The sequence below is a fragment of the Condylura cristata genome, unplaced genomic scaffold (assembly GCF_000260355.1).
Source record: "Condylura cristata isolate star-nosed mole 26May11 unplaced genomic scaffold, ConCri1.0 scaffold00008, whole genome shotgun sequence".
NCBI lineage: Eukaryota > Metazoa > Chordata > Mammalia > Eulipotyphla > Talpidae > Condylura > Condylura cristata.
In genome coordinates, this window is record NW_004567109.1 from 56,824,937 (window position 1) to 56,852,814 (window position 27,878).

General features: G+C 41.1%; 2 protein-coding genes across 2 annotated transcripts in view; one reads left to right on the forward strand and one right to left on the reverse strand.

The window, feature by feature from the left end:
• The window catches only part of DOCK2 (dedicator of cytokinesis 2), a 394,233-nt gene that overhangs the window by 197,436 nt on the left and 168,919 nt on the right, over positions 1-27,878 (forward strand). The gene's annotated exons all lie outside the window — the stretch shown is intronic.
• FAM196B (family with sequence similarity 196, member B) lies at positions 132-18,573 on the reverse strand. The gene is made up of 3 exons (XM_004679199.2): positions 16,678-18,573; positions 15,427-15,501; positions 132-1,255 (listed from the first exon to the last, which is right to left on the reverse strand). Exons 1-3 carry the CDS (start codon positions 18,015-18,017, stop codon positions 1,069-1,071), a joined length of 1,602 nt encoding a protein of 533 aa, XP_004679256.1. The 5' UTR covers positions 18,018-18,573; the 3' UTR covers positions 132-1,068.

Genomic DNA, 27,878 nt, shown 5'->3' on the forward strand with positions numbered 1-27,878 from the left:
ATATATCTATGTAGATATATAGATACAGAGATGATATATATATATATCTGTATCTATTTATCTATGTATATAGATAGATAGATACAGATATATATATATATATCTGTATCTATATATATCTGTATCTCTCTATATAATCCTTATCTCCAGTCCTGCTTCTTCAATCAGGTGACCATTGCCTGGTCAGGGAAAGAGAATGTATAGATTAATATACTTTTGATCCTATCTACAAGGCTGTTGCAGGGATGAATGGGTGAGAACCAATGTTGTGTCTTATCTTAATCTTGCTTATGTTGCTGGTGAGATGACAAGGACAGACAGGCTATGGGATTTCATGAAAAATACTTTAGGGGAATTAACTGGAGTCTTAAAGTTCAAACCCAAATCAGACTCCACCCATTTGCAAGCCAGTCTGAGACACACCAGATAGTCACAATTCCTTATTCCTGGAATAACTGTACTCTGGTGCAGACTGTACGTCTCACATAGTATGAAATGACAAATCCTTGATTTGGTCTCAATCAAGAACTGATTAAAACCAAAAATGACCCAACTCACAAATATAATCTTGCATTTTTATACCATGCTCACTTCCATTGTGTTACTTACCCCCCCCCCATTTAAAAAAATCACTAATTTATGTCTTTAATTATTTGGGGGGGCATTTGCTTATTACTCTCTTCTATCTTCCAGATCTGCATAGCATTTTTTTCTTTGCTTCCTTTGGGATGGTGAACCCAGGATGGGAAGAAAGGACTTAGCATCACAGAGCAGTTGGAAAGCGCCAAGGGGGCTGCTCATGGTAGGGATATAGGCCAGCAAACTAGGATGTGGCCTGGTGTGTATAACAGAGAACACAGCGAGTGGTCACTCTGGGGTCCATGAAGTCCTCAGCCAGCAGTGGCACTCAGACGGATGAGGCTGGTGGTCAGGGGTCCAGCAGCAGCTAAACCAGCCTGGGTCTTTCCTGTCTTGCAGGTCTAGAGACTTCTTCTCTAAGAAGTAGGGAAGGCCATAGCCAGTGGTTTCCCACCTCAGGTAGCCAGTTATTGAATGGTCCCAACAAAGTCAGATCCACCAAAAACATTTTTTCTTCACCTTCTTGGTTTTCCGTCTCAAATCCTGTTTCTCCAGGACTGGGGGTTCTGCTAGGGATTTTGGGGGAGGAGATGCCTCCTCAACTGGTTCGACTTCTTCCAGACTCTGTAAAACTTCATGGAACCTGCCTTCTTGCTGTCGAAAATCATATTCTACACTGAAAAACAGAGAGAAAAAGAGGAAAGTAGATTTAAGCCAGCACATACTGACTTAGCATCTCCAAGGCAGCATCTTCTCCTAACATGGAAGAGGGGCTTAGAGATGCTAAGTGCTGTGTAACATTAGGAATATTGTGCCATTTCTCTGAACCTCCAGCTTCTCATTGATTAAATTGACATTTAAAATGCCTTCCTCTTGGGGTTGTTTTTAACTTTAAATGAGGTGTGAAACAGGGCAGCCTGGTAATAGGTGTCCCCAGTAAATATTGCTCTCATCTCTCTCTTACACTTACTGTTACCCCTAATTGTCAATATTTTTTATATATTACCTGCAAACTTGGCTGATTATGAAAGGTCTAAGTAATACAAAGAAATAAAATTCTCAACCATTTCCTTATCTATAACTTGGACATTATAATAGCACCTATCTCAAAGATTTTCTTTAGAATTAATATGTTTCAAGCATGAGAATATAAATGAAGTTTTCAGAGTAGTTCCTGGCAGGTAGTAAGCCTTCCATATGAGTGAGCACCTATTACTATGATTATTATCATTATTACCATTATTACTACCAATATGTCTTGTTCTTTGCCTTACTTCTCAGTGGTGGGTCTATGAGAGCTTTACATTAGGCTTAGTACTTCTCAGTATAGACATGTTTAAACATGCTCCTTTGTGCCATTTCCTAATTCCACCTCTTTGGGGGGTTGTTTTACTTGTGTGTTTGGAATCATTACTGTACAGCTCTGCTGTGTTGTCTGCACAGAAGTCTTGAAGTGAACCCAATGTCACTGGGAAGCAGGGTTCGCAGAGATTGAGCAGGGACACCGGAATTCTGGCCTGCACAGAGTAGGTGCTTCTGTAAACTTGGGAAGGAGGGTTCAGGAACAGTCAGCCTGCCTGCCATCTTGGCTAAATCTCCCCAGGACCTGAAAATCCAGGTCAGAAAGCAGGACCCTGTAGTCATCCCTGCAAGCTGCACGAAGATCCCTTTGGCCTTCATTGTCTGCTGTCCTCCTTTGGAAATTTAATTCTGGAGGCATTTCCTGTGCCCAGATGCACTTCCAGGCTCTTATACTTTCAGACGTGTTTCCTGGTTTCAGAGCAGAGTTCCCAGAAAGCCCAGGTTGGATAGCCTGTGTAGGAGGGTGGTGACTGAAAGAAATTCAGGGTCATGAAAACAGTTCAGCAGGAAGATAGAGGAAAAGTTCCATATGGAAGAAAAAAGACCCTACATTGGCATGGGAGTGGCATGACTGACCGAAGGGTGGCAAAGTGTATCATTAAATCGACATTTGTTCTCCTTACATTACCTCCCATAGGCCCACTGTCAAAGTTATTGTTGCTGAAAAGGCAAATCCAGGTCATCACATGTGGTTCAGGAAGCCACCAGTCAGTGCCTTGTCACTGGACATTCTGAGGTGGATGGAGCAGGATTAATGACTCAGAAAGCCAAGTCGATTATTCTGTGGCCTGTCCAATGGGGTGTTGGTGCTTGGGGAACATTTAGGAGAGGACTCTGAATGGCTTCATTTCTGTGCTGTGATAGATTTCACCCAGAATGTCATCCCAGCTTTCATCCTTTGTTTTCTCTCTGGCCCCCTAGACAGGGACACACTCCTAGCTGAGTGACTTTTGCAACGGAGGAAATACAGGCTGTGTTTTTTAAAGAAAACTTGTGCAGCTGTTCAGCTGTGAGATCCTGAGGAAATAATTTCTCATTTTCAAACCACAGCATCCTCATCTACAAAATGAACATGGTGCCTACTCATAGGCTCTCCTTGAAGTTTACACCATATAATGCATGGACAACACAGCACAAAGCATGGCACCATGTATTCTGACAGTCATTCAGTGAACATCTTTGAACATTTTCCATGTGCCAGGTTCTGTGCTGTATGTGCTGAGAGAAGAGTGCTGTACAGACAGGCAGACATTATCCCTGGCTTTCTGTACCCTCAGTAAGTGCGAGGTAACATCAAAAGCTTTAGAGGTTCTTTTAGTCAAAGCCCAGGATTTGTCAGAAAAGTAAGCAGAGGTGTCCACAGACTCATACATTGAGGAGTACTGGGAACTATATCTGTATGTCTCTGGGCATTGGTTGGGTGTCTTCCTGCCTGCCCCGCCTCACTGTTTACAGTGAAAATGGATTCAGTAAATATGGATTCAGAGACTGGGGAAGACAGAATGTAAATCCTGTCTCATCCTCACAATATGAAGTACAGTCCAATGCAAAGGATGGAGCAAGTGTTCTTGAGTGGAACATATATGGGTGTGAATTGAAACTGCACCACTTACTAGCTGAGTAATCTTGAGTAGGTTGCTTTTCTTTCAAAACTTAGTTGAAAATAGGGGTTATAAAGTTATGCCACAGACTAGTTGTGCAAATGGGACACAATAGCAGGTGAAATTCCTTCCTTCATGCAGGACATGGTCTCTGCCCACTCAACTGTTTACTAAATCTTTTGTCTCCCCATCTCAGGAACTGCATGCCTTAGCTCCTCACTCATACCTACCCCTCTTCAGTAATTGCATACCTTGCTATCAACATTGCTCTTCATCCCTCCCCTCCATGTACATTCAGGGAAGAATGTACTCTTTGTGTTTCTATGGAAACACCACAGGGTTCCATTATAATCACTGGGACTTAAGAAGCACCCCACCCTCCTTTTGCAACTGCCTCCACTGGTCTTGACAATTTAAAGGGGATTGAAAGTGACTTTCTTTTCAAGGCCAGGCAAATAGCAGAGTATCAAGAAGCATGTGTCCTTTGGAAAGAAATTGATTAATGTTTTTTAGGCCAAAGCAATTTATTAACATAAAGGAAAATAGTTCCTTTTCTTTTTATTCATCTGTTTGACAAACTACTGTTTAGTTTGGAGGGGAAAAGAGTCAATTTTGCTGTGGTGGCAGCTGCCTTATAAATGGCGAGAGAGCAGTACCCTCTCTTATCTGTTCTCTACTTGAAGCTGGGTGGAGAAGATGAGACACCCCTCAACTTCCTACTAAACCAACCCCCACTATATCCAGCAACCTCTTGAAAAGGAGAATGTATTGCCTACTTGGTAAGAATTCAAACTCTGCTGATTGTTTGCAGATTTTGAAGAATGATTCTACCTTGAATTTAGTATCAAGGGAGAATACCAGTAACTTTTCCAATCTCCCCTTCTTTTTCTCCCCACCTTTGCAACCCTACTATCTTCTGCCTTTCCTATTACACATTTATTTTATATCCCATGTAGGATCCTAAGAAGAGAGGCATGCTGAGTTCTTTAGTTGTACAGATCTCTGGCACATGGGAGCAAATGATAGCTAATAAATCATTACAATTCAGGACTCAGATCTGAGGCCAATCAGATAGCCAGGAGAATTCAAGGTCTGGGAAGATGGTCTTCTAGGGATGCATGGAATACCTGGCCTTTGGACAGCCATACCTAGTTCACTATTGGGGAGTCTTTGAGTCTTGTATATGTCTAAGCATGGCTTCACACTGAGGGCACCTTACTAATCTAGCTCACAGATCAATGTTCTCACATCATGCTAGGTGAAAAGCAGAAGGATGTTTCCTGGGTAATTGGAAATAGCAAGGAACCTGTCTCACGGCTTTTCTGGAAAAAGAAATAGTAAGAACCAAAAAATAGATAAAAACATAAACACCAGAGCCAGGATATAGAAGTGGTATCTTGGCAGGGCAGACTGAGTTTGACTGGGTGAACCAAAAGGAGATATAAATTTATGTAGAAACAAACAACAGAAACCTTTTACTTTTACATGGCACTTTCAAATTTGCAAGCCCTTTGGATCTGTGTTTTCATTTCTATACTCACAATAACCAGAAAGAGGGGAAGGTCATTATTTTCATTTAGTAGGAAAGCAAGTTGGGGAAAGAAAGTCAAACCATGAGTCACAATCAGAATCTAAACCTGGTTTTCTGACGCCTAGTTCTTTGTTTTTCCTGAAGAGGGATCAGATGTTTCAGTCCAGGGCTTGGCTGTTACCAAGGTTCCATGCTAAGAAGAAATAAATAGCAGGAACAATGTTTGGACAATGGTAGGTTAGGATACATGGTAATTTAAATTAGTACTAAGAAGAATGAAGGAGGACCTTAGAGGGAAGGGAAGGAGAGATGAGATGGGAGGCGAGAGGGAGGACAGAGGGGGAGAGGAAGACTGTCATTTATGGAGTGAAGTCTACATTGTTGGCACTGTGCTGCAAATGTAGTCATTCGCAGGCATTTTATGATATTCTCAGCCCCAGGAGAAAGATCATAGTATCTTCATTCCTCAACTGAGGAAATTAAGGCAAGGGAAGCTTAAGAAACTGAGCCAAAGACACACACTACTAGGCCACAGAACCAGGAGTTGAGCCTAGCTCTGATGGCCACAAAGCCTGTGCACTCAGGTACACTGCCCTGAAAGAACTCAGTGCCCTTCATCTGTGTGGGATGCTGATCACTTAATGTGTGTGGAGTGGGGGCTAGACAGGTGGAGTGAAGTAGTACAAAGTCTGGTACACTTGAATGACCTGGGAACACCCTTTGGAACTAGACCTGACCTGGGATGGGGCTACACAGAGGGCCCAAAGTAGTGTTCCTTAGGTTGCAGAGAGGTTGGTCCCCCAAAGAGACTACATACCCAGAGAAGGTGGATGTTCCCTTAGGAAGTGGCTTACTCAGATATCTGGACTTTGCAATCTGAGGCCTGGGGGAGCCTGCATGGGTGCACCCTGGGCCTTTGCACTTCTTAGCAGGACATCTTGCTCTTTTGTAAAGAAAAGCAGTGGCAAGCCACTGCCACAAACTGTGTACTCCAAGCAAGATAGCTAAGAAATAAATCTGTTCCCACCTCCCTGGCGACAAAATCTAACTCCCTTTTCACATCTTCTTCATCTCTATAGGAATGTTTCTCTGGGTCCTCCAGCCACAGAACCCAGATACACCAAGGATTTATTGATCTCTGGCAACTTTCTTTTTTAAAGAATTCGTTATAAGAATCAATGGAATCAGCAAGGGTAGTTTAAATCCTATCTGCTTGGATAAATCACACCACTTTAGAAAGTGTCTTTGGGGAAGAATTCCAGTCTGGGAAAGTAGGTTGTTCTGTTTACTACCCTCCAACTTAGAAGAGATGTTGTTCCTAAAACTTTCTTCTAATGACCAATTTGCTAATTTTCATAGAGTATGATTTTAAGCTTCCAATTCACAGCCATTTCACTTTAGCACACATCTGTCTGCCTAAAATTCCTCAGAGTATCCAAGGTTCTTCTTTTGGTACATAAAGTAAGACCAAGACACAGAAATCGTCACTGCTGAGCTGACTGCTATATAAGAAAATCTGAATTCTGGGTTCTGTGATTCTGTGTCAAGGCTGTCATATTAAGCCCTCAGAAAAGGATGGTCATTGCAGAGAACTTTAACACTAGATTCCTGGTTATGCAAGGGTGAAAGGTAATCAGGGAAAGGAAAAGCCTCTGAACATAGGACTGGACTAAATCCTGGTTCTCTTGGATCTTGGACAAATCACCTTACCTCTCAGAGTCTCAGTTTCCCCATCTGTAAAATGGGAATAATGACAGATCCACATTTTAGGGTGGCTGAGAGTCTGAAGTGAGATGATATTTGTGAAGTAGTTAGCAAAATGTCTGGAACAGTGTCTGATTTGACAAATGGAAATGATCCGCAGCATTAACTTGATAAAGAAATAAAGATTGGGTCATTCTATGGTCAGCTCTGGCTTCTGTGCCAACAGCCATCTGTTTGCTATTCCTGTGAAACTCAACTTGCTTGATTTTATATTTATGTCATGTTTCAGCCTCTTTAGCTATTAATGCATTAAGATAGATTTCATTTTTATTGCAGATAAATTGCTGATGCTGTAAATCCTGGTTCTTTTCCCTTATACTCTGGGGAGAAGAAGAAAGGAATAAAACTACCCAAGATAAACAGGAACTATGTACAAGAGTCTTGCAAAACAACTTGTAGGTGCTCAGAGAAGTGTTCACATGTACCCCCAAACTCTATGCCTGTTTTCTAGAGAAACTGCAAGCTATATTTGCTGGAGGTGGTTTTGTGGGTACTGTATATTATCACCATACCATTTACATTCCAGCATTTGAAATGAAGTCTGCTCACTTCATATTGAAATATAATGAGTGCTGCAAATGCATCTGTGATTACTAGAAAGAACAGATACGCTGTGTATTTTGCAGTTTCACTGCAGACTTCATTGCTGGCCAGAGAGGACTGTGGCTGCAAGATGGGGCTCTCACACTTCACCTTGGCTGCATGCTGGGAGAGTATCATTAACAAAATAAGAAGAAAATACTAAATAATTTAAGTGGAAAGTTAGTTACTAAACCCACAGACCTGAGAGCATGTTGCATTTCTGGTGAAATGCCCTCTTCTCTGGTTATGCAATAGCTTTAAGTGGCAGTCAAAGTCAAGGCCCAGTGGCTAAAAAGCTTAAACACAGATGGGCACTCAAGGAAGGTGCTTAGCACCACTGATTACATGACCCCAGGTGTCTCCTGGAGCTCAGCTGCTACTTGGTAGGAAGAAGCCTTGGCTCACCTCCTGCTGTGCTCAAGGCTGAATGGCTTTGTCCTGTGTTCCCTGGAGCCTCCCTATGGTCAATTCTGAATATCAAAATTGTGAGGGGCCCCCACTAGACACTGGGATGCTGGTTACCAACTACAGAGGGAAGAGCTTTCAGCAAATCTCCATCTGAATATCTGCGACCTCCTCTCAGTATGGTTTAGGAAGAGTTTCTATAGTGGAGGAGGAATAATGATGAAGCTGTAGAATTTGAGGAAATAAGAGAATAGTGGATTTTCCTTAGTTAGGGAGCATGGGGTGGTGTCCCTCTCTGGAAGTAGGAGGTGGTTCCGGGAAGCACTGCACACCCACTCTGTCTGCTGTTGTAATTGTTCCTCTAGTACCAAACAGAGGACAGTTCTTAGCATTTGGGCATTGGGCCTGGGAGCTGAATTGGGCGTTAATTGGTTTTAACCTTAATTGAAGGTGGAATGTCAGCAGGGATTGCCATTGGATTCCAGATCTTAGATGAGGCTGGAGGAGGAACTGGGAGATGTGGGTGGAAGGAGAGACTACAAATGAATCCCCTAGGTAATGAATAATGCAAGGCTGGGCTCAAAGTGGACTAAGAGAGACTCATTTTCTCTTCACATCTAAAGATGTGCTAACTTCATGAGCAAGCCCCCTCCTCTTTCCCTCCACTCCCTAGTGAAGTTTTCAATACCATCTAACCCTATAATTGAAGCCAAGCAGAAAAGTAAGTTAGGGAGCACCTCCCTCTCTGGAAGGGGGAGGTGGTACTGGGAAGTTAGAAACATGTTATCATTCCAGTGATGCCTTTAAAACAAAAACTAGTTGCTGGGTTATTTGATCAGCAATAATTTTCTATTCATGGGCATGTAGGCTGATGGTCACAAAAGTTTTCAGTAAATTAACTGCCTACCTTCCTCTTTAAATATCTCTGTTTTGCGTTGTTGAATGTTTCTCAAGCTTCCCTGGGATCAGACCTTTGCAGGAAGCATGCAGCAATGATAGATTCTTGTTCAACACCCACCCCTCTGATCTAGCAGATTTGGGAGTGGAGTGATGCCAAACTACCATTATTTACAGATACCCACAAAACTGATGTAGACCATACAGGATCCCACTTTGAGAACATCAGTTGGGGTCTGCAACTAAGTCACAAATCCTCACAATGCCTCTGACTCAATAGAACTCAGTCATATAAACATATGCAGAACCTGGCCCTCCCAGGTGGCGCAGCAGGTTAAAGTACAGCACAAAAAGGCTTAGGCCATTCCGCATGAGTTCGATCCCCTCCTACCCCAGAGGGGATCCACATGGCAATCCACATGGCGAGGCAGACCTCTCTTGACCCGCCTGCTGCTTCCCTCAGCAGTGTGCTTTGTCGATCCGCCTGTTCTGCACCCCACTTTGTCTCTGGAGAATCCTCTCACCCTCCACATCTCTGGCCTGTACAAATAAATAAATCTTTTAAAAATATATATATGCAGAACCTAATACCCCTTAGCAAGTCTGGTGTCTGAAGGCCACATGCTGTGCAGTCTGTTCAGCAGGCAGACACAACTGGGTTCTGATCTTGTCATGGCCAGGTATAAGTTCCAGAGTAATTTTGCAAGTGGCTCTCTCTCAGCCTCAGTTACTTAATTTGAATATTGTGTAGGCGTCCTACCCTTTGGAGCTTCAGTTTCCTCATCTATAAAAGTAGGTAACTTTTCTCTAGTTCACCCGATTATAAGGATTGAATTAAAAATGGAAGGTAGTTTCAAGGCGAGTAGTAAATAGTAATGCTCATTAAGTGGCATCTCTCTTCTTTCTCTCGCCTGCCATCATATTGTAAATATCATTCAAAAGAAGGTCTTTATTTAGTATGAGTACATTATGAGTTATAAGGGTTTATTATAAGTATATTAGTTTTCTACTGTCACTGAAACAAGTTATCACACACATAAAGGTTTAAAACAACACAAATTTTCTCATAGAGTTCTTAAGGTCAATAGTCTTCCAAACCTGTAAAATCAAGGTGTCTAAGGTGCTGAGTTCCATCTAAAAGCTCTTTGAGAAAATCTGTCCCTTGACTTCTATAGTTTGTAGAAGCTGCCTACCTTCCTTGGTTTGTGACATCACTTCAAACTCTTCTTCTGTTGTCACATATCTTTTACTTTCTCTTCTCCTACTCCCTTTACTCCCTTAGAAGGATCCTTGTGATTACACGGCCCACCTGGACTATCCAGAATACTTGCTCTGACCTGAAACCTACAACTTAATCACATGTGAAAAAAACCCTTATCCATCTAAGTAACATGTTCATAGGGTCCGTGATTAAGGATGTGGAAATCTTACAAGGTCATGATTCTGCCTATCACACTGGATTTTGGTGTTTTACCAAAAAAAGCCTGCCAATTGAATGCCTTAATCCCCTCTACCAAAGAGGTCATTAGGCAGTTCTATTGAAAGAAGCTGTATTTTGCCTGGAGGGATTTTATGGTTTCCCACAAATCAAAAGTGGCCTATCCTACCACTAATTTGCACATAAGTGCTGGGTAATAATGTTGGATGGCCACATGAACAAGGATCTCAATGTCCTGTGAAATTGCAACAAGATCTGTGAATCATCACAGGAAGATTTGATTAGTTTTTATCTTGTTGAGAATATGTAGTGTTCTAGGTATTTGAAAACTGACAATCCATGTACAATCTTTAGTCATTGTTTCAGTTAAAAGAAAAAAAAAGATCTAAGGCGCATTTGATACTGAGGAAACTTCTCTTCCTAGTAAGAACATTTGTTTGATTTAGACCCTCCATATCTACACAGGGTAACAATAACCTTACAATCACAAACCCACTACTGTATTTTATTTTTCCACTGGTCAATATAAGTGGTCCATTCTTTGATGAGAATCTGTGGAGTAAGCCTATGTATTATACCCTGACCCATGACTTTGAGGCCCTGGCCATTTGCTGATGCAAAGAAACTCATAAACATTGTATTTTATGCAGTAGGCTGAGTGGAATAGCAAAAGCAAATGATGTCATGGTGTTCCTCTTTTGAAAGAAGCATAAGACTCTCCAGAACTGGATTTATGCTCAAGAATAGCAATCATCCAAAGTAGGGCAGAAAATGCATTCCAGAAACTAAGGTACCCAGGCCCAATACAACACATGTGTTTAAAGTCAACTAAGAGTCTAGAGAGAAATGAAAGTGCAAAAGCTGAGAAGATTGGTGTAATTTTCAAAAATTCTTGTAAAACTAGCTAGGAAATGACAAAAAGCAGGGTGGAATTGTTTAGTAGATGACTGACATGGTCAGATTCTACTTTTCAGGAAATTGGTAGTCTTTATGGAGGCTTACTTGAGGTAGGACCAAAGCAATCTATGGCAAAAGGACTAGTTCAGGTGATAAGTGATAAGGGTCTTTACCAGCCAGAGACAGGTAGATAGAGCTAACGCTAGATCTGTTAGGTAGAATGGTAGCCAGTTTGATGTGTGTTGTGAAGATGAGTCAGATAATGGGAGTTATGGTTCCTTTTATGGAGTCATGATTAATGCTGTTGAACAACAGAGAAAATATGGAAAGATAATTTTGAGGGGAAATAATGAGTGTGTTTGGTATATGGTAAATTTGAGCTATCAAAGTGAAAGTAGCTATATTTAGGTTGAACACACATACACAAATAAGTGCTTTATACTGGGGCTTGTTCAACACTGAGACAAAGGGCATTTTTCTGAAGCTACTGTTTGAGAGAGAGAGAGAGAGAGAGAGGCCACAAAATAGACTCACGAAAATAAACCTGAAATCCATGAGTGAAATTTAAAACTGAAAAGAGATTAGGGTAGACCCCTGATTAAAAATAGCTCTTCCCACTTCTCTCCCAAATACCTTTCAAATCTCACACAGTCAAACTTTCCCTTCAACCTGTTGAAAGTATTTTAAGCCTTGCCTGCTCTTTAGTTCCAGTTTCCTAATCAACATGCTTAGATAATAGAAGAAACTTTTTGCCAAGAAAAACTTCCCATTTTTTCCTTAAAATATTTGAAGCATTTCACAACTTGAACCAAACAGAGATTTCCTGGGAGTCACGTTCTGAAAATAAATGCATGATCAGTGTAGTCCAAGTCCTCCAAGTGGTGCTGGGGCTATTTTTAGAGAGAAGGTGAAGATGAGAAGCCAGAGACATGGTTGATGGAGCAGAGAGCTGGGAGCAGGAAGGAGCAGGCTGTGGCTCCAAGAGACCTCAGGCCCTTGAGAAGAAACAAGACAGCATATTCCTTCAGGCATTGTTTTCCATGTATCACTGCCTTTGGAGGCTTTGCATAATTACTATTTTTTTTGTTATCTAAGTTAATTCACCTTTCAAGCAAACATATTTATAGGAAACAGGCAATATCAGTTTTGACAATGGAGATCTGCATCATTTATTATGAATACTGCAGAGGATGGGGGTGGTGTTCTTCAAAGTAATAAGTTTTCATTAAAAAACAATTGCATTCTAGCTAGATACTGTTGCTTGCCTATGGCTATGAACCGAGATCTGCACTCTCTTGCAAAGAAGTGGGATAAGCAAGTATTAGAAAGTTTTTGCAGACATTGTAGCTCCCATCTCAGATTTTCCCCACTGGGTATCTAGGAGGATTGCAATAAATCTGAAAAGAGATCAACTTTCTCAGGAGATAATTCCTTTTTGTTTAATCTTGGATACCACAAATGACATTTCCCCAATGCTTTAACTATCTTGTCCTAGAATTAACACTAAGGAGAGATAAAGGAGAGTGACTGGGGACTATGCACACTGGAATCAGCCTAAGGCATGGAACTCCTGCCCATCCTCTTCCTCTGGACCCTATAACAATCAAAACTCAAAAGAGGCCATTCTCCCTGCTCTAAAGAATTCATGGAATCTTTAGGTGTTACTGTTGGTGCTTGCTCCTTAGTGATATGAGGGCTATCAAAGTGATCTAGAATAAGAAGAAAGCCAAGTTTGATGGTAGAGGGACAGCCAGAAGTTTCCTCTTGAAGCAAAAGAATGAGTTGGATGGAACTGACAGCCCTATATGTCTCAATGAAAACAAGTAATGGCCACAGCTTTTGGCTGCTGGGGCCACTTAGCAAATCATATGTGCTGCTAACCTAGCAGCAACATCTCCAGAGAAGAAGACCCAGCAGGCAATCCATCAGGCGGTCATGCACTTTATAAACGGTGATGTGCACTGGGTCTATCCATCATCAGGCAGAAAGACCAACGCTTAACAAGGCCTGAGGATGAGTGTTTCACATCACTTATTCATTAGTTTGTAACATCTGACTTTCCAGGAGACAACATAGGGCTTGAAATCATTAGAAATGTTAGAAAGGAAAGAAAACCCTTACCTCCCCACTGTTACAGTGATGGGTATGATGATGTGTTGATCTCTTTGCTTTCTTCAGATCAATTGCCTGTTTCTTCACAATGGCTTAGACACAAGAATGTAGATGCTGTCAGAGGGAACAGTCTGGTTTTGAATTGTATGAGGGGTGGATGCATATACTGCCTGTAATTCTCGGAAAGCTGGGAAGGTGTGTGCATGAAGGTTTGCTAACCAGCTAGGGGTGTAAGTTAATTTAGAATGTTTACTTGAGATGTTTGTAGTAGTAAGTAGTAGGAAAATGCAAACATCCTCAGACATATTGGAAGGTCATAGTTTAGTCAAACATTGCTACTTTTAATTCAGTTTGGAGCATAAGAACATGGGAACTGAAAAGGGCCCTGGGGACCATCTAATTAAAGACCTAACTTTTCAGATGAAGAAACTCAGAGGCCAAAAATGATTTGCCTAAGGCCAGGCCATGAAACTCCCAGTAAACTACAAAATAAGCACTGGTGCTTTTCAGTTGCATTGTATAAATAAAAAGTCACCTTAAAAGGAAAATATATCATTTGGCTTCTAATGAAAAGAATCTGTCCACAATTTAAATGAAGGTTAGTTTAAATTAATTCTTGTGTATGATGAATAGTGTTTTTTTGCCCTCCCTACCTATCTAGACAGTTAATAATTCTTGTGCTAATTAATGATTAGGACATTTCCTTAACATATGAGATGTAGTAAAAGAAGGAGCAAAAAAGGAAAGTAATTGATCAGACTGCCTACTTAAACTCATCAATGCCACAAACCTTTTCCAAGGGTTTCCCTTTCTAAAGGACATTTTCTTTTTTTTTAAAAAGATTTATTTATTTATGCATACAGAACTGGGGTACAGGCCAGAGATGCAGGGGCAGTGAGAGGATTCACCAAAGAAAGAGTGGAAAGCAGAATAGGCAGATTGAGAAGAACAGCAGATGAAACAGGAGAGGTCTGCTGTGCCATTGTGCCACCAGGGAGGGCACCTAAAGGACATTTTCTTTAGCAGTCTGAAACTTCTGTTATTTCATAAAATTATCTTATTCTGTGGTTCCTAGCTTGGAGGAATTGGCAATTCAATGTTAAAATACTGAAGTAGAGAGGTCTACATATAGGGGCTTCCTGACTTCTAGGCCCTCATTCCTTGATAGAATGAAATTTCAAATTCTGCCAGAGAAAATTATTACTATTTTTTAAAGACTCGGGCAACCCAATTAGGCTTGAGTTTGCAGTTGAGTTGCTTTCTTATCTGAGAGAGAAAAGTAATATAGAAAGCAAAACTACATACTTCTGTCAAGTAAAAGTTAGATGCCATCCACTGAAGTGACTTTTGATGTTTTCCACCAATCTTCTGAAAGTGGCCTTCCGGATAAGGAGGCACTCATCTTTCCAACAATAACAATAATAGATCCTTGGGTTTACACAGAGGTTTTCAGTTATAAGTGGCATGCACATATACCATGCACATATACATTTTTTTTTATTTTTTTTTTTTGCCTCTCATGTCAGCTCCGCTGGGACCCCCATACTCTCAATAACAAAAATGAGCCCCAGACAAATCAGCACACTAATAGATTTGGGGATTTTGACTCCAAGTTTAGCGCTTTCACCACTCTATGATATTTTCCTTATATTACTTATAAAAATGCACTTTATTGCCACAAGCTTATCCCCTTTGGAAGGAAATGATGAACCTAGAAATAAACACAAAGTGCTTAACACAGTTCTTGACATAATGTACTTGCTGAGCATGTGATTGCTACTGTTGAGGAAGAAGCAATGTTTTTGAAAATCAGAATCACCAAATTTGTGATCAGAAAGAACTGGACTGGATTCCTGTGTCTTGCCTCTTTTAGTCTCTGGAAATTTTTTTTTTTTTTTTTATGTGCCAGGCCAAATGGCTTAAAGACAGGGATATTAACATTACTTCATAAAGTAAAACTGAAGTGAGATACAGATGTTCATGCAGACGTAGTATTGTGCCTGCATTTAATTAAGTGTAGGGATGATTACCTCAAAAGGGTTTTGCTCATAGATCTTACTGCAAGGAAACAAAGTACTGTCTGCCTTGAAACCAGATGTTCCCATTTCAAAGTTAAACATTGTTTTTTAAGCCCAGACTTTCACAGACCTTCTATCTTTGCCTTCCTCTTGACTTTCTGCCGCTAAGGGAGTTTATGAGAATGTCTTATGGACCCTGCAAATTCCATGCTCTGTAGAGCTTCAATTGAGGCCAAGTACCTGTATATGATGCATGCCGTGTTCTGGCAGGTGCTGCAATTGTTGAGATCTTGGCCAGTTCGATAAAAGTTGCGCCTGCAAAATAGAGCATTTGCTGGGTAAATGCATGTGAGAAGCCATGAGATTCATGCATTCTGCGTGTTCTTCTAGCTCAGCAGTGTCCTTCTCATTGGTAGCAACACCCTGAAGGTGCATGACTGTTACAAATAAAGAAACAAGAAGCCTATGTTCTTAGAACCTCACATTTCTATAAAGATTTAAACATTTTCAGATCTGAGGGTTTTTAGTGCTAATAATAGTCTTGTGAGATGAGTCAGTTATTCTTACCTCCATGTGATAGATAGGGAAACAGGGACTTTGTAAATGAGCAGAAGGGAGCTTGTTAAAATCACTGACCTCTTAGTGCAATGCATATATCTGAGCATCATCACACTGCTTCTGTCTTATGAGGCAATGTTCACTCTGATTCATATCAGCAAATCACAGTTAATTACTTCTTCCTTTTCTTACCCTTTTCTTTCCTAGCTTAAGCTACCCCTTATTTTCAGCTTTAAGGAGCACATTTTCAAGGGACAAACATTCTACACCCAAACAAATAACTACCTTCCCTCCTAAATTGATAACAAATCACTCAGGAATGTATTTTATGACATTCTTTGGAGAATTTTGATTGTGATATCAATTCATTTCCTACTTAGTTGGTGGGTGATGGACGGGCCTAAATCATCAAAGTAGTCAGCAGTGGGGAAAGGCCAGTTGTAAGCTTTGTGATCACCTCGAGTCCTTTATGACATCTACACATAGCTAAAATACTGTGCAAATGCTATAACTTGGTGTGAGCATTAGGGTAGAGAAGTATTTGCATGCTATTATTACCCCCCCCATCGTTTATCAATTGTGACCCCATCCTAATAAAAATCATGTTAGACCATCTGCTTCATTTCCCATGTTCCTCAGTCTGTTCACATATGGAACCAAAAAAACAAACAAAATAGCCATGGAAACCCACCAAAGTCTAGAAGAAAATAGAATGCAGTCAGGGCATTGCTTATGATGTGGGGAAACAACAGAACCTCAGATATTTTGGAGAAATTTTACTAACAGAAATTCATCAATGTCCTGCTCTAGCAAATGACTAAACCCAATAGTGTTTACAATATGTTTATGTATATATATATATATATATATATATATATATATATATATATATATTAATGTTTACAGTATGTATATATATACACACCACCTTACCCTTCTGTCAGAGCTCGAGCTTTCTCCAAGTCTTGAATTACATTCAAAAGGACTTTAATTTTCTCTTGGTTGGAGTGTAAAGATTCCTCCACAGATTGTAGCCTGCCTTGGAGGTCGCAGAGTTCACCCCGTGCCAGGTGAATCTGGTGAATCCCCCCGATCTCCCTGTTGCCCTGAAGTTTGGCCTCCATCCTTGGAAGAAAGGACGGAAGGTGATTGCTTCCTGGACAATTTCGAATCTCTGAGGTGTCTGGCTGTGTGGGGTTCTTCCCCACCTGCTCCTGACACAAGGGGGCAAATTTTGATGCACTGTCAGGTTTGGGTGATAGGTCCTGGTGACCACTACTTGATGGACATTCTGAAGCCCCGCCTTGGTGGGCTAGCTGGCTGTGGGATTCCTGTGAAGAGCAGCGGCGAATCTGTGGAGGTGAAGCAACACACATTTCCTTTGTCCGGGATGACAATGAGCCAAGGTCCTTATCATCAGAGTCACCTTTGGGCAAAAGCAATTCAGGTGTAAGCTTCCCTGTGCCTGGAATGTGATCGGCACCGCTGGTGGCATTTAAGCAGGAGGGCAATCTTTCTGAATCTGATGACACCACTCTTCTCCCATCATCTGGACACATGTCAACCAAAGGGGATATGGAGTTGCTTATTTCAGCACACCTGTCTGGGCTGGCAGTGGACTCTCCAGCTGCCCAGGTAGGACTGTGATAAATATCATCTGGGACCTGAATGGCAGCTGTTGCCTTTTCTGAGGCTCTCCACATCCCTGCTTCCAAGCATATGCTAACTGGGCCATTGCTTTGCACCTTGGACATTTTAGGGAGAAATGGATGGGACACCTTGACCCTTCGAGGCCCATCCTCCAGATGCTGAGCCAGCCTTAAGTAAGCAAGGTCAGAAGACACAATATCCTGTTCGGAGAGGTTGCCGTTGACCTGGATGGCACTTTGGGATGCTGTTGGCATTTCTACCAGCGACTTGCTGGCTGTTAGTCTCTTCCTTTTGAACACTGGGAAATGCTTCCTGAGACTGGGGGAGGTTTGGATGGCAATGTTCCGAAAACCCCCTGCCTTCTGGGACCTGGGAAAGGAGAGCGAGTAGGTGGGAGGGTGATGGTGCCTGGGTGCTGGATTCTTGTCCATCACAGTTGGGTCGGCAGATGTTTGGACGTCAACTTCAGCTAGGCCAGGAGGAGTCTTACTGGCCCCATCTTCTTTGAATCGCACCTGCTGAGACTTGCACCTGCGGTGGTGCGGTGGTTTCACAAACTCTACGGACTCTAGGCTGTTGCGCTTTAGAAGCACAGGCCGTACTTTCATATTTTGCTGGGCCATTGAGCCTCAGTTAAAGGGACTGTACACTTCTCATGGGCACATTCCTTTAGGTCTTTGGAGCAGCATCTAATGGCGGCATCTCAGACTTAGAGATCTGACAGCCAGGATGGAGTGGTCTTCTCCTCTGAGTACAGGAAGCTCTGCCAGCCATGCCCTGCCTGTAGCTGCTCCTTAGGATCTGTCCCTAATGCTCTTAAAATATTATTTCATTGTAGTGATAATTGCTCTTTAGATAAACAATGAGTTAGGCTAATTATTAAACATTTCATCTACCAAGAGGCTGGTGTATTGTTTATCAAGGGATGTCAGCAGGCAGTTTCTTCCTGGAAGAAACTTGCTGTCTTGAACAAAAAGACAACAGAAGTACCATTTAGGGGATAGTGCCAGGCTCCCAATGAGTGAATTCCAAAAGAAACTGGCTGCATCTGGAACCTACAGCTTTCTCTCTGGAAGCATCATTATCCAGTGTTAGACCTACAGGAAACTTAAACACATCTTTCCATATACTGTAAACAGGCAGAGAAATAAAGGAGTTGGGGGTTTGCTTCTTTGATGATGCCTGATGCTCCTAATGGAATGTTCCCATTTATGTCAATCATTAATGCTTCTTTGGGGGACATTGTTTTCTTTCATGCAGTTTCTTTTCTCTTCAGTGAGGGAAGTTTATTTCCCAAATTGCCTTACAAAACCCAGTGGGGTGTAACTGGGCCAGGACAGAAGCATCTAGGGCATAGAGAGGGCAGAGTCCCCATCATGGTGTCTTGGCTGAAGTTCACTTGTGGGCAAAGAGAGCCAGGCCGCAGCCTCTGGCAATCTTCATGGAGTCTTGGGGGTTGGGGACTGACACCTGGCTGTCTTGGCCAGCAGGCAAGGAGAGGCTGAAAGGGAAGCAACCACAGTCATAATTGAGATGGCAGTTCCTATGTATTGGGCTTTCTCTCCAAATTCCCACCTCCCAGGTGAGTGCCTTTTAATGGATGGCAAACCATGTGTCAATTCCACTGCCTGCCTTCTCTTCCCCTAGTGAGCTGGGCATCTTGTGGCTGCTGGATCTTGGGCTATGGCTATCTGCATGTTTGGTTCTCTCTTTCCATTCCCAGGCCTTACCCAACCACCTCTTAATCATTCCCGAAGGCCCAGCTTCCTTGTCATTTACTTAGGTATTCCTTACATGCCTAAACTCCTACATCATTACACTGCTAGTGCTCAGCCACATCAGACCCCCCTTATACATTCTCACCACATCCTTCATCATGCACATTGCAGCTGTCCTTTGGTAATCATTTTTGTGTACATTTATTTACAATTTCCTTCACTACCCTGTGAGTTCCAGCAGGACAGAGGCCATAGTCATTTGTTCACTGCTTGGGTATTCCCAGCCTCCTTTCAGCTCACGGTGGGTGCTTAATGAGTGTGGTGGAAAGAGTGGATGATTGAATGAAGGGCAGGTATTTAGGAAGCAAAAGAGAATCTTGGTATGGTGGGTTAGGGGTGGTCTTAGAGTATCTGCAGCAATGAGGATCCCCGCTGCTATGACTGTAACATTTACCTGAGGACAAGATTCCCCCCAATGTCTTCATTTTTTAATTGCCTTTCAGAAGATAAATGTGTGTAAAATTCTCAGTGGAAAGTGTACCTTGTGATAATAGCAGTTACCACTTATTGAACACTTATTTTTACCATGCTCAGGGCTTTACATGCATTAATCATAACAACTCTCATTTACTTAGTGCTCCCTAATGTTCCAGGTGCTGTTTAAGCACTTTTCAAGCTGTAATTCACTCATTTCCTACCTTCTGGAAGTGGATACTATCTCTAACCTTATTTTACAGTTGAGAGATACCGAGGCACAGAATGGCTAAGTAACTTGCCCAAGGACTCAGAACTAGTGATAGAGACAGAGTCTGAACTTAAGCAATCTACCCCCACCCAGAGCCTGTGCTCCTTTAACTGTAAGGTCTAGGAGGTAGCCAGGGCAAGGCTGAGAGGGGACCTGAATCTGAGACTGTTACTGTCTACATACCAGGAGCCTCCTACCTTGAGCCTCCTAAAGTTTGGGAACTGCCTGCATTCCAGAAACCGAAGCATCGTTGATGAATCAGCTCCTGAAATAGCAACTTCCATGCCCTCTACAAACGCTTACTGTGTTCCCCAGCAGGTGTGACTTCTCCAATCCCCATTGGGGTTGGTGAACCTAGCTCAGGAGCGTAATAAAGTTCCTGCCTGTCAGAATTTTGCCTGACTCCATATTTTAACTGCACCAAAACTTTTTCTACCTCTGTGCTTTCCAAGATTGCATGATCTCATTAATCCTTACGTGGAGCTTATGCAACTGTCTGTCCTACTGAACTGGAGAAGAAAGCTAAGGTTCAGAGTTGGTCAGTGCTCAGCAGAAGTGTTGAGATGTGAATACACATGCTGAGATTCCAAAGTCTGGGTTCTTACTTGTGAGATTATGACTTTGTCCCCCTGGGATCTGCTTGGTGTTCAGGACAGGTATTTGAGAACAAAATATTAAGACCCCTACAGACTTAAAGAGACTTACACTGAACAGTGATCCCAATAAATCTCACTTTTAAATTCAGTTTCATGTTAGTGACTGCACAAAAGTTTTAGGTCTTGAAGAATCTGGTAACCCATCTCCTCACTCCCTGAGTAAGTCCTCATGCTCTCTGCATCACCCTCTTCAAGTTGTATGTAAGCCTGCCAGGAACCTGTAGTGCCAGTGAGCTCACTTACCTAATCTCAGAGTCAATAATCATTATTATTTTAATAGTAGCAAATATGAATTGAAAATGGACAAATATCAAGCTCTGACTTAACTAGACAGATAACTTGAAAACATCTTTTTTCATGTGCTCCCTGCTTTTCCAGAATGAGCCATTCAGACTTGTGAGGTTAAGTCACATTCCTAAAACCACACAGCGCAAACCCATACCCTGTCTGCTGTGGATTTCTTTTCCTAATTGTCCTTTACCTTATTTCTCTCTTTAGCTGTTCATTAGTGCTTCATTCCAGGAACGTTAACTCACTTAGATGACAATTGTCTGAAGCTGGTTTCTGAAAGAGCTAATGTTTAGTGATCATTGATTATGTGCCAGACTTTATTACATGTGTTTCTCATTTATTCTCTTCCTTAATCCTCATGATGATCATAAAGGCTATCAGCCACTTATTTTATAAGTGAATAAGTTGAGGCACAGAAGGTTAAGTAATTTGCTCCAAGTCACCCACCTGGTCAGTGACAGCGTGACCATGGATCACAGGCTCTTCAGTCATCATTCTGATTCTAGCCCTGCATTTTTCCCTAGGAGATATGCATATACCCTTGAGATATAGCCTTTTGTTCTTTAAAAAATATTGGTTTTTTATCTTTAAAGACATTATATGTTCATTGTAAATTTCAAATAATGTAGATAAACAAAACAACAAATGGAGTGGAGAAAGTTAACTGAAATCTCATCACCCCAAAGGAGCCATTCCTTCAGTTTGGTAAATCTCCTTCTAGACACCAAATGGTATAGCACACACGCACACACACACACACACACACATTGCATACGCATGCAGGTTTACTGAAAGGCTTTTTATTAACTGAACACCATGGAGAAAGCTCCACATATGGTTTGTAGCATCACACCATCCTTTTAAGTAGGCCTTTTAAGTAGAATTCTGTTAAGGTATATACACACCAGGATCTATATAAATAGCATCCTTTCTTAGATATTCAGGTTGTTGTAAACAGTATTATTAATAATGCCGTAAATAACATTTTTGGGGGGGGGGTAAGTGAACTTTAAGTACTTATCCAATTACTTCCTTGGAATAGATTTCTAGAAGAATTAGTGGCCCAAAGTAACCATACATATTACCGATATTACCACTTTTCCTTCCATAAAGTTCTGCTAATATACAGCCCCATTATTACTGCTTTTCCACCAGAGTATCTTTGTGCCTAGATTTGGTCAGTTTCTGATGACTTTTTTTCCATTATTGCCAATAAAATGAAAGAGAAATTGTATCTCATTTTCTTACTCTGGAATTCATTTAAGTTGGGCATTTTTCCATATTCTTATTGCTTTTATACCACATTTAGTATAGGCAAGGAGTAAAAAGGTGACGTTGACAGTTTAACAATTAAGCTAATGTGGAAACTCTTATGTTGACAATATAACTTAGGAGGTTCAGCATTTATAAAAATCTTCACTTTTAAAAATGTACCTATTTGTGTTTCAATTTATCTGCCCCATGCCCACCATGACCTTTGCACTGTTATGTCCTGAAAAGTACACCTGGCTAAAACAATGACCTTTTGGAGACCCACAGATCTCCACAGTTTCCCAGCTGACCATTAATTGATAGTGAGTTTTCTGAATCCCAGTGTCTAGGGCTCAATTAATATCCTGGACAGAATCCAGAATCACTACCCAGAGATGACTGCAGCTTCCTGTTGAATGCCCAGAAACTAGCTGGAAGTTATTGCTGATCTTTACAATGCTTTTTCCTCCTCCCTTGATTACAGGCTTATTGAACATGAACTAAAAATTTATGTCCTTGTCACTCTTTTTTGTCTATGTTGAATAGTTCTTATGGAATCTATGTCCACTGAGTAGGTACAAAACCATTTCGTATCCTCTCTGAAGATCACAAACTTTAGACCTCTCAGTTTTCTCTAGAATATATGTAGTCTATAGAGTGTAGAGTTATGTGCATAGGCTTTAATTTACAGTTAGCTTAGATTGGAATTTTCTGTTTTCTAAATATTGGAACAACTAAGTTGGCCTTTGCAAAACCACATAGAGCTGTGAGGATTGCATGAGGCAATCTCTGTCAAAATAGTTAGTATGATCAATGTTGGCTTATTGGATAGAATCCACCTGAAGATTGTGAGAAACTCATGAGTGTATCTTGGTACATGTAAGTTTCCTGGGGAGAGTGAGGTGTAGGAGGAGTGTACAAAGATGGCATGCTCAAGAATCTGCCCATCTTCCAGCCATCTACATTCTTCATGTGCCACTTTGACATTAAGTTTGTCTTCCTGGAAAGAGATTACCTGCTGACCCTCAGCCTCTTCAATTAGACTACAAGCTCCTTGAAAGCAGAGAGCAGATAAGGTCTACTCTGAATCCCAAGTCCTTACCCCCATCCTGGCCCAGAGCAGTTAATAGGTGAATTTGTCAAAGGAATGAATATAATTCAATATTACCTCACTTGCCTTAGCTTCAAAGACATTAAATAGTGTATAGTTGGCGTGTAATAAAAATTTGTATAGCTAATTAAGAGCAAATTAATTCACTTCCAAGTTGCTCTCCATTTTGATTTTAGTTATCAGTTGTATACCATCAAAAGGTCTTTGGAATGAATGAAATGTTTCTGTTTTTAATATATAATGCTTGCTCTATTTATGATTCAGATTTAACTTGATTAAATTTTATTGAAAACCTGTTATTACTTGGGCACTATATAAAAATTGTGAAGGTTATAAAAAGAACTTAGGACCTGATCCTTATTGTATCACTAAAAGGGGACTTTGTAAAGCCACCTCTTGTGGAATCAGTCTCTGGAAAGTGGTAGAGAATGTAGAGGTGGGGATGACTTGAAGAAAGATTTGATCAAGTTCATATTCATATCCTATTTCAAATATAAAAGGGCTTTGCATTTTAAACAGGGTTTGGCATTAGCCTTTAGTTTAGTAATCTTCAGTTTTATTTCTGTAAAGGGCCTGTTAATAAGTATTTTCAGCATCACCAGTCATACGGTCTCTGTCGAACTACTCAACTCTGCCATTGTCAAGAAAGCAGTTGCAGCCAATATGTCAACAAATAGCCGTGACTGCATTCCAGTAAAACTTCATTTATAAAACAAGCCATGGAAAGGATTTGGCCTGCAGAAGCATAGTTTGCCAAAGCCTTTTTTAGACAGTGAGAAGTTATGGGTGGTTTTGAGTAGGAGACTTTTTATTAGGTTTTTGTTTTTCAGAGAAGGTTCTGCTTGCTAACATATTGCCATCTCTGTTCTCTTCTGTACATAGAGTCAGTAATAATAATGCTCACTATAACCATTATCATCTGTACTTCTCCTACAACTTACAAAGCATTTTTAAATCCCATGTGGCCGGCTTTAAATCTGGGGAGCGTTACCCTGTTTTAAAGAAGTGAAATCAAACCTCAAAGGGTGATTTTTTTCTGTCACAAAGGTAGAACTGAAACCCCAAATTCTTCACTTCTTTCCAAACCCTACCTCCAACTCCATTTAGTTGTCTAGTGTTGAATTATGGGAAGCACTTCAAAAATAACTATTAATCACTCATCCCTAGATCTTGTTGGCTCTTACATCAAAGTTTCCATCCCCTTCTATTTGTAGTCAGTAAATGGTTTGGTTACATCTGTTGGCAAGAACTACTTCATCTGAAATCAAAGTTTTAATATTTATAATTCAAGTTGCCCCACCAGCTTTCTCAACAAGGGGCAGAAAACCTGTCAATTTGGGAAGGTCTGTCTAAATTTATACTTTTCCCAAAATAGTGAAAAAAAAAGGGAACTGTACTTTTTTTCTTTTTCTTTTTTTTTTTTCCATCTAGAATTATTAAGCATAGATGCACTTGAAGGAAGAATATGGCACCAAAAGAGACTAAGATACTCATGTATTTGGAGTCTAGAAAGATTTTGGTTATGTAATGGTAATGAATCTTTTTCTTACTTTTCTACATGCCATGGTTGACCTTTTCTCATAGTTTCTACTATTTATACCCATGTTTCCATCAACTCTCATCTATACCACTGAAATAGAGTTCTCCAGCCTTGCCCCCTTTACCATCCATTCTTCACACAATAACCAGAGTGATCTTTATAGAAATTAATCAGATTGTGCCAGCTCTCTCTTTGAAACTCTCTAAAGATGTTCTACCAAACTTAAAAGGTTTAAAACAGACCTTCCCTGGTGGTGCAGTGGGTTAGGATGCAGCACTGCAAGCTAGCCACAGCCATTTCAGTGTGATTTCGATCCCTGGCTCCAGAGGTGACCCACATGGTGTGGCAGACCTCTCCTGACCTGCCAGCTGCTCCCCTCAGCAGTGTACTTCATTGATCTGCCTGTTTTGCTCCCCACTCTGTCTCTGACCTCTCACCACCCCTGCACCTCTGGCTCGTACCTGAGTTCTGCATGAATAAATAAATCTTTTTTTAAAAAGTTTAAAACATTCTTCAATTTCTATAAGAACCCATATCTATTCTTGCTTATATTTCTGACTTATCTCATACCATATTTCCTTGGCCTTCTATGACCTGTTACCCCAGCTCTGGACATACCAGATTCATTCTGGTTATCTAGACTTGGCACTGATTCTTCCTTTAATGTGGACTACTTTCCCCCCAGATCTCTGCATGGCTGGTGTCTCTCATCCATGAAGGCTGTCAGCCTTAAGCATGTCCTCTCCAGGAGACTGTTCCTAACCTTGTACCCATCCTTCATGTCCCTCTGTGACAGCACTCTGTTTTATCAACTAATTATCTGTTGATTTCCTCTGTCCCCATTTTTTGAGGAACTCCAGTTAGCATTTGTTGAATAAATGAATGAATTCTTATAGTTGGACTTTTCAAGAAATCATCCAACCTTAGAGAATGTTACAACTTTGTTCTTTGGGAAATATTTAACTTTTAAAAAATTTTCTTTAGCCATGGAATCCTATTCTAAATCCAATCTTGATATCCAATACAGACCAAGCTATTCCAGAAGAAATCCAATCTTGATATCCAATACAGACCAAGCTATTCCAGAAGAAAGGGAAGATCTTCCACTTTCCCTGAGCCATTCCATGGGACCCTAAGACTCCAAGCAAATCTGATTTGAAAATCACTGAGACAAACCCATTGATTCATTAATCAGATGGGGGAACTGATGGGGTCCTGTACCCTCCTTCCAGATCCCAGACTCTGACTCTACTACTTGTCAACTCTTCAACAAAAACAGGTTCCTTCATCTGTATCCCAGCCTCCAGTAAGCTGCTGTCACAGAGTAGGGTCTCTGACAAGGTTTTGCATACTGTTCAGGTGACACAGTGAGTTAAAGATAGAGGAATTAGACTAGTGCCTCTCTCTCCAGTGCCTCAGGAACAATGATGGGGAGACGACAGCTTCCATATAGCATAGATTTTAGGCAGCTTCTTTGGAACCAACTTACTGATGAAGACTGTGTTCCTCCTCCCTACCATTCCTAGCCGTCTAATTGCCTTTGTCCAAGAACCAAGGAAGTTGTAATTACCATCTCCTATGCTCTCTCTGTTCTTATTCACTTTTATGTCTCTTTCTTTTGTATAAACAAAGTGTTTCCACTTGCAAAACAGCATAGATTAGTGAGCGTGAACATAGAAAACACTATGAACCCACAGCTTCGCTTCAGAAAGAAAATGTCATGAATCCACGGACCTAAGTGTTAAGTCTCAGTGTTATCACTTCTATGGATTGAGTTCAATCCCCAGCCAAGGAGCTAACTCACATATGGAGCAGCAGACCTCTGCTGTCTCATCTCAGGAGTGCATTCCAGTAAATCTGCTCCCCACTCTGTCTCTGTGGCATCCTATCAACCTGCATCTCTGGCCTACACCCCAGTTATTCTATACAAAAAAAAAAAAAATTAAAGATTTAAGAAAATGTCACCAATCTAACTGGAGTCTCTCTCCATTCCCCATTTTCTCTCCTTTTATTTTCCTCCTCTGCCTTCTTTCTTCTTGTCCCCTTCTTGACGTTTTCTTCTAGCATTTTCATCTGAGGTCTCTCTCCATCTCCACTTCTCCTTTTTGCGCCCCAACTCTTTTTTCTCTTTTTACCCTGCCACCTCTCTTGTCTCACTTTTCACCCCACCCTCCTTCCCCCCTCTACCTCTTCCTTTTCTCTTTATTGTCTCTCTAGTATCTTATCTAGCCTTCTGTTCCCCACCCCCGCACCCCCACCCTGTATCTTTAATAAATGTCTATGGGTCAGTAATTCCTTCTTTTGGCCTTTCAGTGTGAAGGGTGGACACTCAGTCTCTTTTGGGATTGGCTTCCCTACAAACCTGAGTGTATCTACCCTACAGTGATGGTTAGGTTCACTGGTCCAGCAGTCTACGGTACTGACTGCTTCTGCTACTACTTCCAAAAGGTCACCTCTGGCTTGCTCTCTCCAGGGGAAAAATTTAACTACCATCAGATGCAATTGCTGGCCTGTTCTTCCCATAGAGAGAAAAGAGCAATTGCCTGAGATCTCTATATTTTACTCAGCATTTTGAATTCTTTCCAGAAGCTTTTTCTGGTATCTCTCATTGCATTTCTATTTAACTACATGACATTCTCTTACCATTTTTAGGTTATACTATTTTGACTTTAAAGAATTTGATTTACTCTTCCTGGATGCAGATGCTAGGAGATCTACTGGCTCAGATATACAGAATCCAGGTGCTTTAGGATTTATCATTAGAAGAGTAAATCTGGGGGTCATATGGGAGTGAAGATAGAGTTAAATGGTTTTGTTCGTTTCTTCATCAACTCAAATTCAGTAAAGCCAGTGAGAAACTGGATAACCAATGACTTACATTCCTATAAATGCATTTCTTCATAGGGTATGGGGCCACCTCTGGCCACTTATGATTCTTTTTCAAGAGTCCTATTATAGTATAAGAAGGCAGAAAATTCCTCCATTGAAGCACAGCATTCTCTGGTTTTGTGACACCTTAAAACTCTGTGTCCATCTCTGTGTTCAAGCTAATACTTGGCAATTTCATATTATAGATTGTTTAAAATTAATAGGAATAACATCAGAAAGCCTTCCCATCCCAAAGGGATCTATGCTACTGTGCATATCAGCAAAACATAATAAAATACTAGCA